This window comes from Chondrus crispus, genomic scaffold (genome assembly GCF_000350225.1).
Source record: "Chondrus crispus Stackhouse genomic scaffold, scaffold_255, whole genome shotgun sequence".
NCBI lineage: Eukaryota > Rhodophyta > Florideophyceae > Gigartinales > Gigartinaceae > Chondrus > Chondrus crispus.
The window spans coordinates 63,262-79,319 of NW_005179133.1; the positions used below are offsets into that span (position 1 = coordinate 63,262).

Genomic DNA, 16,058 nt, shown 5'->3' on the forward strand with positions numbered 1-16,058 from the left:
TGGCATTAAAAACCAGTCGTTCTACCAAAGAAAAATAGAAACAGTCGCTATCAAAGTTGAAAAGAAATAAAATTTGCAGATGTTTTTGTTATGATAACGCTTGGTCCAATAGACACAACACTCAACGAAATGTGGCCTTGCCGTTTGCATCAACTTGGGAAGTTTGACCGACATTACACTGTTGATCGTTAACATCTATTTCACATGAGGGCGCCCTCTGCTGCGCAGCATGTTCAACACACACACAACGCACACAGTGGTGATCCGATCATGGATCACCAGTTTTGCCCTGATTGTTGACGAGTGGCATCTTCGGTGCGACACGCGCATATCAAAATTGCAAGGGAGACGTAAGGCTCTTCTTCGAGATGTTTGGGATGATGAACCGATGTAGCGTCTGCCCGAACAGCACTTCACAGAAGTGTCATATTCCGAGATTGGGAAAGAAAAGGATATCTAACTGTTCGCCGGAGGCAGGGCCTTGTGTTCTGAAGCACATTTTGCCACATGTAATAATAACCATTTCTTGGGTTGCCGAGTAGTAGCATGGTTATTGGTTAATGAAAGCGTGTGTTGTGTCAGATAGTGCTCTGGAATCCATTCCTACACTTCGCATCCTTTATTCAAGCAGTGGAACGGAGAGCGCGAATGTGCGAATGCAATCAAGCAGACATGCAAGGAAATTTGAAGACGAGTTGCCGCCAATTAATGCCTGAACGAGAATTGATCTCGTTTGAGGCCAAATGTTTTATACACAAAAATTACTTGTCTGGATTTCTCTAGTGTCTACTCGACTGAGGACAGCTCTTTTTGCAAATATGTATAAATTAAATTGAACATTCAAAAAGCTACCTTGAGCACTATTTCCTTAATGTGCTTGGTTTCGGCAATAGAATCTTGCATAACACCGGGACACAGCAGAGCTTTGAGTGCACAAAAAGCTTAAGAATATTATCCAGATTGAGCACCAAGTTGCTTTTTGAACTGGCGTTTTTGGTTTCGAAGTTATTTTACATGCGGTTTAAGGATAGTTTAAAAAAGCTTCTTTTCCAGACATATATTAGTAGGTACAGTGAACCCTTGATGTAAGGGACCTCCTACAAGCAATTCCTTGATAAATGAAACGGGCGGTGGTCCACGGGACGGCGAACCTCATTTCTGGAACATTACGGCGCGTTTCTTACCACCTTGACAGAAGCAAGTATTCACTCTCAGCGCATCATGTGACCCCTCATAAAAATATGCGAATTCTAATATTCTATTTTTGACAAGCAACGGTCAAAAAATGTTGAAGGTACTGTCCATGTCGGTAACAAAAAGTTACCGTTTTTGCCTTCAACTTTGTATTGCCTTGGCTTCTTAAACAAGACTTTGGCATTTTTGTATCCCCTGTCTCTCGTCTTGGCGTTCATTCTAGCTCCTTCACACACAATGGCGCGACACGCCGTCAGTAACAAACAGAAGCACCAAGTTCACGAAGAAATTGCGAAACGGCGTGGGAGAGGAGAATTATTCCTCCTAGCCGATATCTCGAGCTGGGCAAAGAAAGAACCCAGACTTTCCTTTTACCTGTCCAAATCGGTCATTTTTCGCATATGCCGCTGCAAGTCTCTGGAACTCCCAACAACGAAGGCAAGCGCGCAAACAAACAAGCTCAACCAGAGCTTAGTAGCGATCATCATTTGCTCATTACACTGCCTTCAGCCAAAATGCTTACGTTTCACCCACTTCTTAATCTAATCTACCGCAAGGAGGTTTTGGAGGTTTCGATGTTTTGCGAAGTTTTTCGATAGCGGCACGAGCTCAGTGCTGAAGGTTTCATCAGCCGAAGCACATCCTCTCTTGTCGGAGTACCGAAATTCAGTACCTCCTCTTCTCCTCTTCACATAAGATCACTTTCGTGCTGTGTCTGCGTCTTCAGGTATTTGGCCATCACGCTCAGGTCTCGTGCCACACCCTTCTGTGTTACCTTCCTTCTCCGATTACAAAACCTTCAGGGGGTGACTCTGAAAATCCTATCCAGTATTCGCGTTCTTCGCTGTCCCGTAAAAGTTTTAAATTTTTTTCAACTCCAGTTGTGTATGCCGAAAGAAGGATGAAGTTTGCTCCAAAAACATTGTTCCCAACAGAAACTATTGCGTCCATCATGCTAGAACACTGGCAGAATTGGAAGCTGGGTGCGACAGCATCGTGGAGAGAGACGTACGTGAAAACAAGTACTTTTGCCTAATGTAACGTGTGTCCTTGGTTCAGAATGTGGAATTGAGGTTTGATGGATCTGCATCCATACCGGGGGCTCAAGTATCAAAAAATCGCGAAGTTGATACTATTCTTTGTCATCCAGAAAGCAAAATATACTTCAGTATGAATTTTGTTGACGGTAAGTGTAAGCGTCACAAAGAACAACGGTTCACAGCGCACGTGCAAATTTGATGTCCCTTGATGAGAAATTGAACAAACATTAACCACAGATTTGACGGGATGGGTATGAGAAGCTGCTGACAAAAAAACTGCCAGACCTTGTATGTATTAATGCTTACCAAATCGTTCTTAGCGAATCAGAGTAGTGATACACCCTCTGCCACCCCTGCCTCGCACAGATTATCATGCTTCTGTGGACTCATGCCCTACATGAATTAGCCTTGAATTGGTCGGAAATCGTCCTTGGCCATACAATTGGAGGCAGGTGCAAAGAGTTATTACGAACGGAGTTGCGAGCAAGAACGGAGTGCTTTGGCATCATTCTTTAGAGAAACATGCTGGGTATTCATAAATAGAAGGCGATTTTAGATCCATGCTTAAGGGTTGCAAGCATCGGTTGCCTTCTTCATGTACATGGAAATGGCGTTTCTATGCCTGTCGAAGGGCCATGAAAGTCTGCAGAGGAGGTTCCTATGGTCTGTATCCCTTCAATTATCCTGGTCCTATATTAAATGCGCTCTTTGGATATTTTTTCATACGACGTAATCTTTTTTCACATGCTATTGGGGGAGTCGGATACAAATTCACATGGGTGGTCGTTCTCATCACAGGCGGGGTAATAGTGAGTTTACGCAAATGAAAATTCTGTCAGAATTCTGCACAGCTTGTGCGTACACGTGTACAACGATTTTGCGCGCAGTGCAACTCCTCATATTTGTCTGATAGATTACGCTAGCGCATTTCGCATCGAGGTTGTGAGTAGCAGCACCAACCCTCACCATGTCCCAAAAGAACTTCAAACTCACGACGTGCACCGCTCGTGCTGCCGTCTACGGCAGCCTGCTTCCTCCTGTAGGCAAGCGATATCTTAACCGCCACGTACACCCCTCTTCTTTCTCCATATCGCCCACACTTTTAGCGCTTGCCATCGAACATGACATCTGGACTGAGCAGTGCAACGAACTGCTCGACCGGTCTCAACGTATCGCGGCAACTGATTTTATGTTTAACTTTAATCGCTTCAGCGACAGAGAGGCTCTGCGGCACTTCAGGTTTCTGATCGTCGATGTGTGTTCGTTGGTGCCGGTTCTCGGCTGGCCGTCTAACCAGTCTCTGACAAAGCGAAATCGATATGCAGTTCACCCGATCCTAGCCACCTGCATAAATCTATGTCGCATGGCTGTGCCGGATCGGTGGGAGGACATTTGCGATATATTTGGCAAGCACCCCTCCCAGCCCTCTGAGATCTTCTGGGGTATGGATCATTTTATGTCGGCTAGTGGCCTTCTTCTTAGCCCTGTACCACAGAGCTATATGGAAACACGGGCAGGACCATTTAGCGACGGGATTAGCGAGTGCGGCGCGGCTCTAAAAAACTGTATTGGGTTTGTGGACGGCACTGTTCTCGGTGTTGCTCGTCCCAGCGGTAATATGAAGCAGCTCGTTGTTTATAACGGCCACAAGCGCAAACACGCCCTGAAGTACCAGGCCGTTACTTCACCTGACGGGATGATACTACATGCCTACGGACCTGTAGAAGGGAGGCGCCATGAATGGTTCATGTTTTCATGCAGTGGGATTGAGAGCAACTTTGGCAGCATTCTACAGGTCAATGGGGAGCATTATGTTTTGTTTGGAGATTCTGGTTACAATTGGAGAAATTTCATGGAAGTACTCTTCCAATGAAGCAACCTGCACGTTAACCAGAGGGCGTTCAATGCGTCCATGTCGAAGGTCAGGGTCACAGTGGAATGGATATTTAAAGAGGTTAAACTGTACTTCCCGGTATGTGACACAAAAAGGAAGATGGGCTTGGCGAATCGCCGGTTGGCCTCCTTTATCTTGGCACTATGCTCATGTGCAACCTACACAATTCCTGCTACCCCAATCAAATCTCATGTTACTTCGGTGTCACTCCTCCTTCACTTCAAGAGTACATCGAAGCTCGCACCTTGTTAGTTTCTTGACTAAAAAGGTGCGAGATTCGACGATAGGTGTAGATAGTGATACGGAGAGGCGGGGTTTGGCGATAAGAGGAAGCTGTGAAGGGAGTAGAGACTTGAAGCAGAAAAGAGGACACGGGAAGGTCGGGGGAGGAGAAGGGTAAATGAGGATGCAGTGGATGCCATGGTTTTTGATGATGCGGGCCGTCCGACTAAGTGTACCGTTTCGTGATAAAAGTAGTATTAGAATTTACTTTCAACTATATATGCGATTGAAGCACCAGGCACGCGATTCAGGTTGTGTGTGAAGGACCCCAGAGCAAATCGAGGGATACGCCCTACAGCCGTAGTTACGGTCTATGAGTGAGTGTGTAGCGCATGCGGAAGGAAGGTGGGTGGAGCAGATTGTTCTGCCATATTACGGTACCCTAAAAATTCAAGTCGGCATGAACTTCAGGGGTGATGTGTATGGATGTCAAGTGGCGGACTCCGGGGCAGAAGTAGCAGTTCTCACTCAATCTGGAGAGAAGGAGACGAAGATGGTTCGATTAGAAGGCGAGTTTGAAACAGAGAGCCAGGGCCCAGGGGACCTTGAAGCAAGCAGGCGCGAAAGGGGTGGGCGTTTGAGGGCATAACTTCGGATGTGCATTGGAAGTGTCACATCAGAAGCGACTGCAGAAAAACCGAGAGTGACAAGAGCTGCCTGCACACGTTTATTTGAGAGGATCGGTTATGTTGTTGTCAGATGTGAAGACAGGATGTTAAGGCTGTGGAGTAAATCGGAGAGGAAAGCACTGAGAAGTTTCCGCGGTCATAGGGCTGGAGTGGATTGCGTTGCGATGAGTGGGGACGGAAGACGTGTGGTATCTAGATCGTGGGACGAGAGCGTGCAGGTGTGGGACGTGGAGATGGGAGGACAAGTCGGGGATGCGGTAGTTGGACACACGGGTCCGGTAGTTAGCGTTGAGATCAATGGGGACGGATTTGTTATGAATGCCGGAGAAGCCACCGCGCCCTGCCCCCCACATGCGTCTCCTCTGTCTTCCGTCTGGAGCCTATGTAATTCGTGCACGCTTCCAACCTGGACCCCGTGCAGTCCCCGCGCAGCCTCTTCCTGCGCCCCTCGCACGCGGGGCCTTTGGTATTGGCCCGTCCGTTCTTCCGGAAGCCATCGCCGTCGCAAATGACGAACGTCCAGTACCCCATCCCTGCGCACACGGCGCATGCCTTGGGCGGCGCCTTCTGCGCCCACACCGTCATCAGCGTCGCGCCGACGGTCGCGGAAGCCACTTCGCCCGTCACGGGCTCCAGCGCAAATGAGACCATCGACATCTTGCGCCAGGGTGTGCGCACCGTGCAGCAGAGCCCGCCCTGCGCCTGTCCTCGTGATGTGGCGGAGAGGTGTACGCGTACCTACTTGCGCAGGCCCCGCCGCTCGCCTTGGCTTGGCGCATGCCGGTTTGAGGCAGAGGGTCAGTTGGAGCAGCGCCTCATCGAGCGGTGTTCGTCGCGTTGTTGGGCTCGGCGTGCTCTCCCCGGGCGCTGCCTCGTCCAACCGCTGCGGGACAAGTGTCCTAATTCGGTCCGGGGCATTGCTGGACGCGGCGGGCGGAATCTGGCGTCCAATCTGGCGTCCATCGTACATACAAAAAACCGTGGGTGTCTGTACGTGCAGGTGATCTGATTGGTGCGCTCTGTAGAAGCCGCCGTTCTGATTGGTGCGCATAATAGTGGCGTAAAATTTTCCAGATCTGTCGTTCCGCTGCAAATCCAAATTTTGGGCATAAATTCCGCAGGCTATTTGAAAATTCTGAATCAACTCAGAAGCTACAGCGGCAGCTGCGGGGGAAAGGGACTGTCACTGGGAGGGGCGAGTGGGCGCGGGCGGCAGCGCCTTCGCGAGCGGCGCACGCGGTGGGGGACGACAGGGGCCGCGGACGGGGCGCGGGAGGTGAGAGCTGAGCGCGGGGCGCAGGGGCCGGAAAGTGACCGGGCGGGAAGGGGGTGGTGAAGAGCGACGGCGCGGACCGCTTGCGCTGCAGGGGCGAGGACCGCGGAAGGCGGTCGCTGCGAGCCGGCCGGTGAATCAGTTGGGGGGCAGGAGGACGTGGGCGGGCGCGTGGGGGAGGGGGGCCGGAGCCGGGTGGCAGTGCTGGGCGGAAGCACCTCGAGAGGGGTGAATTGTGATGGGTGAGGGCGGGAGGTGTCGGGGCCCGGGGGCATGCGGGAAGCTGAGAGCAGAAGCTGAGGGCGGTGGTGGCATGGGGGCGTGGGAAAAGTCGAGGGCGGCTGTGGCATATAGAGGGGGGCGTGGGGGATGTCGAGGGCGGTGGTGACATGAAGGACGGAGGAACTGCTGGTAGGGATATGGCGATGGGCAACGTGGGAGGCCGCGGGCGGCTGCAGCGTGTGGTGGGCTCCGTTATAGGGATTGACGGCACAGCGTTGCGACGAGTGCGGAATGTAGACATGTAGGACGGAGAGAGGGAACTCTCACTTGATACTAACAGGAAATAGTCTTTTCCCCTCTACCGTCAACCTGAAGGGTGAAATGAGCTGGGATGCGTGCGCCTAGTGCTCCCGAAGCCCTCTTTTAAAACACGAAAACCACCACAGACACCCGACCGCTACCTCAGTTCTTGTTTCTGAGGATATCAAGCATCAGCTCAAATTTCTTAAGCTCTATCTTCTGAGAGTCCTCGCGTTCCTTTCGGCGCTCTATACGTTCCGTCTCGCGTTCTTCTTTTTCAGCTGCCCACTTCTCCTTCTCAAACTTGAGCTGCTCTGTCTCAAGGTTGATACGCGCCATATCTGCATCCCTAAGCTTCTCCGCAAAAACCGACAACCCCCCGCTTATGTAGTGCACTGTACTCTGTACCGGGACAGCTGTCCTAATCTCGCCAAAATCGCGCTCGCCGCCACCACGTGTGCCACGGGTACACGTGGACCACTGTCTCTCTGCCTGACCATACCGGTGGACACGTGCGAGCCCTCTGCCACCTGTCGGGCCTATAGGGGCCGTTACTTGGTCCCCTCGGGGCTACACCCGTTATATACTAGTTATTCTAATTTACAGTATAATTTAGCTTCGTCATGACGACGACGGGGACTATATAGTCAACCCGATAATCAAAGTAAAGAGGCACGAAGCCTCGGGTCTTTTACCTTGGTTTCTTGATTCCAGGTTGTAGCCTCGACTCGGTACTGGCTCGCCCATAACGACTGAGCCATCTACACCCCTGGAATCCAAACTGCCTTCCCCGCGCGCGTCGACCCAACTGCGCGACCGCTACGTTAACTACGGTGCTGCCCGTTCTGTTAGTCTGTTTTTCCTCTAATTCTTCCTCTTTATTGCTGACTCTAGTTCTACCTTTACACCGCGCAAGCCGCGCCCGGATCCCGGTTCCGGTCATCCACCGGGTGGTCTCCCGAATTCCCTTACGCGTACGATTGCGCGTCGCTCTGCCTACAGCCGCCACACGTGGCTGTAGGGCACGACAGCTTACTCCATAGTGCTGCGTTTTACGCCGCTTCTTCGTTCGCTTCTTTGCTCGCTCTCCATCGCCAGACGCCGTCTCATCCCCATCATCCTCTTCGTCTTCCGTCCCATCTTCTGAGCTCGTCCGTTGGGACCTACGAAGCAAGGCCATTTCCACTACCGCCTTACCCAGCCTCTCCTTCTCCTGTTCTTTCTTTTGCTTTTCCAATCGATCCTTTCCCTTATCGTCAACAAACGACTGCCTTTCGTCCTGCATTTGTGAGAGCAATTGATAAAGAACTCCCTTTTCGCCTCCGGCTACACCGGATAAACCGGCATTGCGTCTGTCTTCAACCTGGAAGTCGTCTTTTAAACGGTTGTAGCGGTCCTGCACAGCCTTCCATGTGACTTTTTGCTCCATATGGGGGTTAAGGTTAACCTTCGCAGCAACCTGTTCGTAGGTTTGCCTTACCGTTCCATACGGAGCAGCGTGAACACGCAGAGCTGCTACCTCCCTCACCAAAATCAGGTCTTCCATTGGAAGATACTTCCCTCGTTGTGGCCTTTTTTTCGTGGTTGGTTCATTATTTCCACAGGTATAACCTCAGCCATGTTTTTGTGGATGCAGCTGTTCGAAAGTCTCAAGACGCCGGTTGAAGATGGCGCCTTCCCTATAAGAGTCATTGGTGTTTCTTATGTTTCGCGCGAAAACCCAAGACAATTGTCCTCAAATGATGACAGGAGTGTCATGAGCAAATAGCCACATTTCAGCTACTTTGCAAACAGGCACGACGCAAATTTCGGGCAACTGAAAGCAGTGTAATTTTCCTTGCGAGTGATTTGACGGATTTTCAGCTCACAAGATGTTGCGTAAGCTCTCTACTTTTATCAATGCATGAGGGGTGCCCTTACAGAGACACTAGAGGATATGAAGGTGAATTCATCTCATCACAGGCTAATGGAGAGCGTGTATTTATTTCTCTAACTGTAGATACAGTACATAAGAGGGTGAAATCATCTCATCACAGGGTAATGAAGAGCGGATACTCCGAAAACAGTTCATTGAGGAACAAAATTTAAAACCCGGCTTGCGCATCGGGAACTGCACAGTACCCATGTCTCAGTAGCCGCTATAGCTCAATTGGCAGAGCGCTTGACTAGTAATCAAGAGGTCTCGGGTTCAAATCTCGGTGGTGGCTGCGGCTTCCCCGCCTACACATTATCGGTAACGCTTTTTTGTTGGACATTCCAATTTTTTCGTTTTCTTCCTTCATTTTTCCAACCTCAAATACTGTAAGTACAGAAAAAACATTCATATAAGCCCTCGCTTCCCAACTTCATAAGGCTATAGTCAAGAACGGTCCCTACTTGCCGGTTCGAATTCAGCAATTATCAGCAAAAAAGCACGCCGAAAGCTGTTGGCAGATGTGCGCTTGAAACCAACTTGTCATTGAAAATACTGCCCGTCAATTCTTGTTCTCCAATACTCCATCACAGACCACAAGCAAGCGCCGCCGCAATTCAAGTGATCGTAGTGTGTGGTCGTAGTGTTTGTTCATCTTCTCTAATTTCAATTGGGCGAAATCAATTTAAGTTTACAGAACAGTCATTTTGCTTGTCTTGCCCAAAAATAGTTTTGGCCCTCTCTTGTATGCCGATTAGAAACAAACACGAATCAAGGTCTTCTTTAAACAGATGCATCTATCAGTTTTAACGTGAGACTACAGGGGATCCCACGCTATAGTGCTACCCCATGACAGACCTCGACATTTGGCACTATTGCGTGAGTGGCACTATACAGAAAGCGCAAAACACAATCATTTACAGACATCACAAGCATCCGAAACCATCGTTAAAGGCCTTTAGTATGAGTCAGGTGTATCCGATATTGAGCAGGCGCCCTGCCTCAATTTTTCATTAAGGGTGAGCGGCGTGCGAGGAGGTCGGGAGGGATTGAGACGAGAGGGTGTTTCTTGAGTGGGAGGTACCATTATTGTTGAAAAGTTGTTTGCAATGTGGCTCTCTGCAAGCTATGCCTTGGGGCCCGCTTATAGACAAAAACGGTGAGGTTTTGATCATGGTAAAATGTTTCGTCATTCCGCTTCCCGCCGTCGCACCGCCGACTCTGCAATTCTGCTAATACTGTAGCCACACGTGTATAAACACGTGTAGGTCGTATGATAACCGTGCCATGGCGTTTTGCATAGCACTAATGCGTGGGAGGCACTACTCCAAGTAGCACTATTGCGCGACCCCCCTGTACCGTAAACAAGGGAGCAAGGAACAACAACCCTCTTCTACGAAAGAAGCGATGCCACTGTCGACAACACAGCCTCAAAATATCGAGTTACTACAAGTACATAGCATAACCATCCGAAGCAACAAGGGATTACAACGCTGTAGAGCGGAATTCTGTGGTCCTCTCTTCACAGAACTGCGCACTGTACCGTAGCACCCCGACAAGGATGCCTCAATATCAAGTTTGCACATTGTCATCCCAGCAGCTTCAATCTTGCGGCACGCAAATCTCACTTGCTCACATCTCCTCGTCTTCAAGCCGTCATTGAATCGTCGCATAGCTCATATTAATACTTAGAAATGCATCGGCAACGTTCCCAATTCAATTTTCAGCTGTAAAGGCCACGCATGAAAACGAGAGGCTTTTGCTCTACATGTACACATGATACGGCACAGAAGCACAGAAGCACAATTCTTTCGGTCGTAGAGAAACGGGCGTATGAGCTGAGGTATGCCACTGTCGACTCACTGCTGTAAACACATTTATTTTCAATGCGTTTTCGTGCGAGCTCGTGCGGTTGCTTCGGCGGTGCATTGAGTTGATCTTCGCCAAATTTCTCCCAGATGAGCCAGATTGTTGCCTAGGCGATAGTCTGGTCCGTGCCCGTCTGAGGTACCAATATTGTCGTCCCCTCTCATAGGTGTCGACAAATGAACTTATCTTGTGTAGTTGAGTTGATACAATAGCCCGTTGATTTTGCTCCAAAATAAAGTGGATGGAAGATGGCAGCCAGAAGATGCCACCACACTTCCATTTTCAAAAAGTTGTCTATTGAGTACATAATACGGTGTGACGGAGTGTCGTGAATTATTGTTCGTGAAATTCCTGCTCCGCACTGTACTAGGGAGAGCTGAGTTGTTGCATTTGGGCAGAATAGAGTTTCGCGTCTGTATGTCACTGCGGGAACAACTCGTATTTCCACTATGCCTCCCAGTTATGACGGACATCTGCAGAGGATTTGTTGCTCTGAGTGCTTGCTTGCTTAAGCCTGCCCATCACCAGTGGATGCCAACCAACCCAGATACGAGTAGCTGCGGGAGATCGAAGCCCCATGACCCGCGTTCAGTAAACGCAGATCTGAAAACGATCGTGCTCTAGTGATTGATAGCATCAAAACCGAGAGTTTCTCCCCTTTTCGCGGATGGATATCCGCTGGGGAACTTTCACACCCCTTCCACTCAATTCATTTTTTTTCTCGCACAGGATGCGCAACCTTGCATTGCAATAACTATCCAGATAGTAGTTTTTCCTTCACCTCCGAAGCGTGACCACAAGATATTCTGAATGTCCCTTTTTGTGGGCCAATCTCACCAGTGCGAGCAGCTTTCAGATATTTTTCAACTATATCAGTGAAATCGAAAGACTCACCATCTTTCCACACTCAGCAGGGTTTTTACTCTTCGAGCATTGGTTGTGTCACGGGAAGAAACCTTGGAAGAGAAGAGTGAGCGAAGACTGAACCCTCCAATTCGCTCCTTCTATTCCACCGTCAAAGCCCTGAAGTCCGCTGTATAAAAAGAGATTATTTCCACTAAAGTTAATCAAGAAGGTGAACGAAGTACCTCGCCAATATAGCAGTTTATAGATTCTGGGCAAGGATGGCATTGTGTCGTCCCACAAATACAGATAGAGGTGATAGCGTATTATGTGCACATAAACTTCAGATGATCGATTCCGGATGTACAGTAATATACCTCAAAAGAAGTTCTCGGTAATGAGAGCGGGTGCCAACAGTCTCCAGCCAGAAATCATGAAAGGTAACCAAGGCCTTTTACTACATGATATGTTTGACAAGGATGTCATCTTCATATTATGGCTGTGTATCAGCCTCGCTTCAATTCAAAATCCTTTCAATTCGTTCCCGTGATGCGTCTGCAAAGCATGTATTTTCCTGATGAAAATCATTGTAGTGCAATACCCGTCTCGGGTAGGGGGGAGGAAGGAAGTGAAAAAGGAAAAAATTGGATACTGTAGTCCGGGTTTGGGGGACACACGTGTGCGACGAAGCGCACGATTATTTTAATTATTTAATTTATTTACTAATTAGATCTAGAATCTAGAGCGGGGAGCTACTGTACTCGCCCCGGCGGGGCTCTATATAACTTAGCCCTTTGACCGAACAAGTCAATAAACCAACCCGAGTTGCCGGAGTTGAATGTCGCCTTGGTCGAAGTCCGTCTCTACCAAGACGCTCCCTTTTACCTAAGCCTACGGCATCCTCTATCGCTCGGGGTTCCCTTTTCTCTTTCTTTTATTTCCCTATCCTTTTCTATCTCTAATTCTACCTATTTTCCCCTTATCTTGCGTTGGTGCCATCGGCCTCGGTTGCGACCGAACCGGTGTAGGTGTCTTTGCCGTCGGGCGACACAGTTGACGTAGCGCTGCTACTGTGACCCATCTTTATAGAAAGGTCAGCGGGGCAGAAGGAAGAAGGATGGTTGAAGGTTGCTGGTGGTTGACGGGAAAAGAAGTTGATGCCATTTTACTCTTGGTCGCCACTTCCACTCTCCGTTGATAATCAAATGACTCTCCTTCTTGCACTCTCGGTTGATAATCAAGTGACTCTCCTTCTTGCACTGGTTGATAATCAAGTGACTCTCCCTGTTGCACTCTCGGTTGATAATCAAGTGACTCTCCTACTTCCACTCTCCGTTGATAATCAAATGACTCTCCTTCTTGCACTCTCGGTTGATAATCAAGTGACTCTCCTACTTCCACTCTCCGTTGATAATCAAATGACTCTCCTTCTTGCACTCTCTCTTGCTAATAATTTGGGACCGTTTGAGAGTCAATAATATCTGAATGTATTGTACTGTAGATTACAGATTTTACACTACGATTAATAACCACTGTGGCACATACGTCATACGTGTCACACACGTGTCAAATCGAGAAAAATGAAACATGTTCAGAATGTACTGTAGAGTGCCACGGGGTACATAGCTTACACGTGTCAACACCAAAATTGAAACATGCTCGGAAATGATAGGAAAGTGCAACCGTGTACAAATATAACACGTGTCCACCTTGAAGACCAAACATCCTGAGAATGCTCTTGCAAGCATTTTAGGTTTCGTCGACGTACACGTGTAATATCTGTCAGGCTTGGAGCTTAGCATGTGGTCGAAGATTTCCAACACTCCCCCTCGATCACATGCTTTTACTGGACACTGCAAGTCCCAGAAGTTCTACAAACTTCTGGAATAGAATTCGCCCAAGTGCTTTGGTTAAGATATCGGCAGGCATCGAAGTGGTCGGACAATGCGACAAATACACAATGTTTCTCTTAATAGCATCTCGTACGTAGTGGTATTTTACATCAACATGTTTGTTGCGACGGTTGATCGATTCATTCTGTGCAAACGAAATCGTCCCTGCATTGTCACACCCCATCATGATCGTGGGATCAGAATCAAGTCCGAGGACATCAGCAACAACTTGACGCAACCAGGTCGCCTCCTTACACGCTTCACATAGTGCAATGTACTCAGCTTCACACGTCGAAGTCGCAACCACAGTCTGTTTCCGGGAACTCCAACTGATAGCTCCACCACAGAACTTGAAAACATATCCGCTGGTCGACTTGCGAGAGTCTGAACAACCGGCCCAGTCAGCATCACTGAAACCGAGCAACTCCGGCGATTTGGATTTATTGTCAAACACGATTCCTAAGTTTCGAGTCCCTTGCACGTATCGCATTACTCGTTTTACACCTGCCCAGTGTGACTCACATGGGTTGGCAGAATGTTGGGAAAGCTTCCCAATGGCGTATGCCAAGTCTGGACGAGTGCCAACCATCAAGTACATAAGGCAACCGACTGCCTCACGATACGGTGCCTTTGTTTCGGAGTCGTTTTCGATAGAATTCGTGGTTTTGCGACCTTGTTCCATTGGAGTCAGAGAAGGGTTACAAGTCGACATTTTAAAACGGTCAAGCACATTTAATGCATACTTAGTTTGAGTGAGACTCAATGTCTTGATAGTGCGATCTCTATGAATCTCAAGACCAATGCAGACTTTTGCCTCACTAAGGTCTTTCATCTCAAACCGTTTGTTAAGCTCCCCCTTCATCCATTTGATGGCATGAATATCACTACCAGCGAGTAACAAGTCATCGACATAAAGTGCAATTAGCATGATAGTGTTACCAATGCGTTTAATGTAGAGGCACGGATCACTACGTGAAGTCTCAAATCCCAATTCACCGAGTAAGAAATCATCCACTTTGGTATGCCATTGACGAGGTGCTTGTTTAAGACCGTAAAGTGCTTTCAAAAGTTTACACACATGATCACTTTTGCTTTTGTCAACGCAGCCTTCGGGTTGCTCCATGTAGATGTCTTCATCCAAGTCGCCGTTCAAAAACGCAGTCACGACATCCATCTGATGAAGTTCAAGGTCGTAATGAGCAACTAAGGCAAGAAGTAGACGAATAGTCGTAAACTTTATGACAGGGGCATATGTCTCAGTATAGTCGACTATATTGATATCAAGACCCTGCACTTGCTGGAATCCACGGGCAACAAGTCTGGCTTTTGCACTTTCAACTATATTGCCATTTGCATCAGGCAGCTGCTTGACATTGAAAACCCATCGAGATGTCAAGATGTTTGACGCCTCAGATCGAGGAACAAGTTTCCAGGTCTGATTCTTAGTCTGTGATGCAAGTTCTTTGTCAATGCCGGTTTGCCAGAATGCAGCTCTAGGACCGTGGGTTGCTTGTTTGAAAGTCTTGGGACCTTCAATAGCGACATGCGCATGTGAAAGAAGAGCAGCTGCAAAGTTGCTCCTCCACCATGATCCGGGAGGTCTACTGATTCGAGACGATCTTCGTACAGCTGGAGTCGGAGTTGGAGGGGTGACATTCGTAGTTTCGACGGGAGGTGACACATCATCTTCATCATTCTCACCTACAGAGTGAGTGTCCTCGTTTTCAATAACCTCCCCTGAAATTTCATCCTCTTCCGACCCAACCTCATTAGCATTTGGGGTATCGGCTTCATTCTCATTTTCGCCACCGAGCAATACAACGCCAACGTCAGAGCTGATTGAATCTTTTTCATGTGCAGGAATGTCATGCATCCCACATGTCGATTCATCAAACTTGGCATCTCGTGAAACAACAACTTTACTCAACTCTCCGTCCCAAAGTTTGTATGCTTTACTGCATTGCGAATAACCGAGAAACATCGCTTCACGCGCTCGCAAGTCAAGCTTACAGAGCTCTAATTTCGGTAATGTATACCAACACTTTGACCCAAATACTCGCAAATGGCCAACATTTGGAGTTGACTTCGAAAGGTCAGCGGGGCAGAGGGAAGAAGGATGGTTGAAGGTTGCTGGTGGTTGACGGGAAAAGAAGTTGATACCATTTTACTCTTGGTCGCCAACTATTGGCGCTACTTATACTCTTCGAACTACATACAATACGAGCCATTAGGGCTGGTCACGTGACTCTCCTTCTTGCACTGGTTGATAATCAAGTGACTCTCCCTGTTGCACTCTCGGTTGATAATCAAGTGACTCTCCTACTTCCACTCTCCGTTGATAATCAAATGACTCTCCTTCTTGCACTCTCTCTTGCTAATAATTTGGGACCGTTTGAGAGTCAATAATATCTGAATGTACTGTACTGTAGATTACAGATTTTACACTACGATTAATAACCACTGTGGCACATACGTCATACGTATCACACACGTGTCAAATCGAGAAAAATTAAACATGTTCAGAATGTACTGTAGAGTGCCACGAGGTACATAACTTACACGTGTCAACACCAAAATTGAAACATGCTCGGAAATGATAGGAAAGTGCAACCGTGTACAAATATGACACGTGTCCATCTTGAAGACCAAACATCCTGAGAATGCTCTTGCAAGCATTTTAGGTTTCGTCGGCGTACACGTGTAATATC

General features: G+C 48.2%; 1 protein-coding gene across 1 annotated transcript; it reads right to left on the reverse strand.

The window, feature by feature from the left end:
• Positions 1-5,175: 5,175 nt before the first annotated feature.
• Positions 5,176-5,589, reverse strand: CHC_T00004869001 (hypothetical protein). Its single transcript, XM_005716288.1, has one exon. The coding sequence runs from the start codon at positions 5,587-5,589 to the stop codon at positions 5,176-5,178; it is 414 nt and encodes a 137-aa protein (XP_005716345.1).
• Between the last annotated feature and the right edge of the window lie 10,469 nt (positions 5,590-16,058).

Coding starts and splice junctions, on each gene's coding strand:
- CHC_T00004869001 (XM_005716288.1), bottom strand. CDS start 5,589: ATGCGCCGTGTGCGCAGGGATGGGGTACTGGACGTTCGTCATTTGCGA.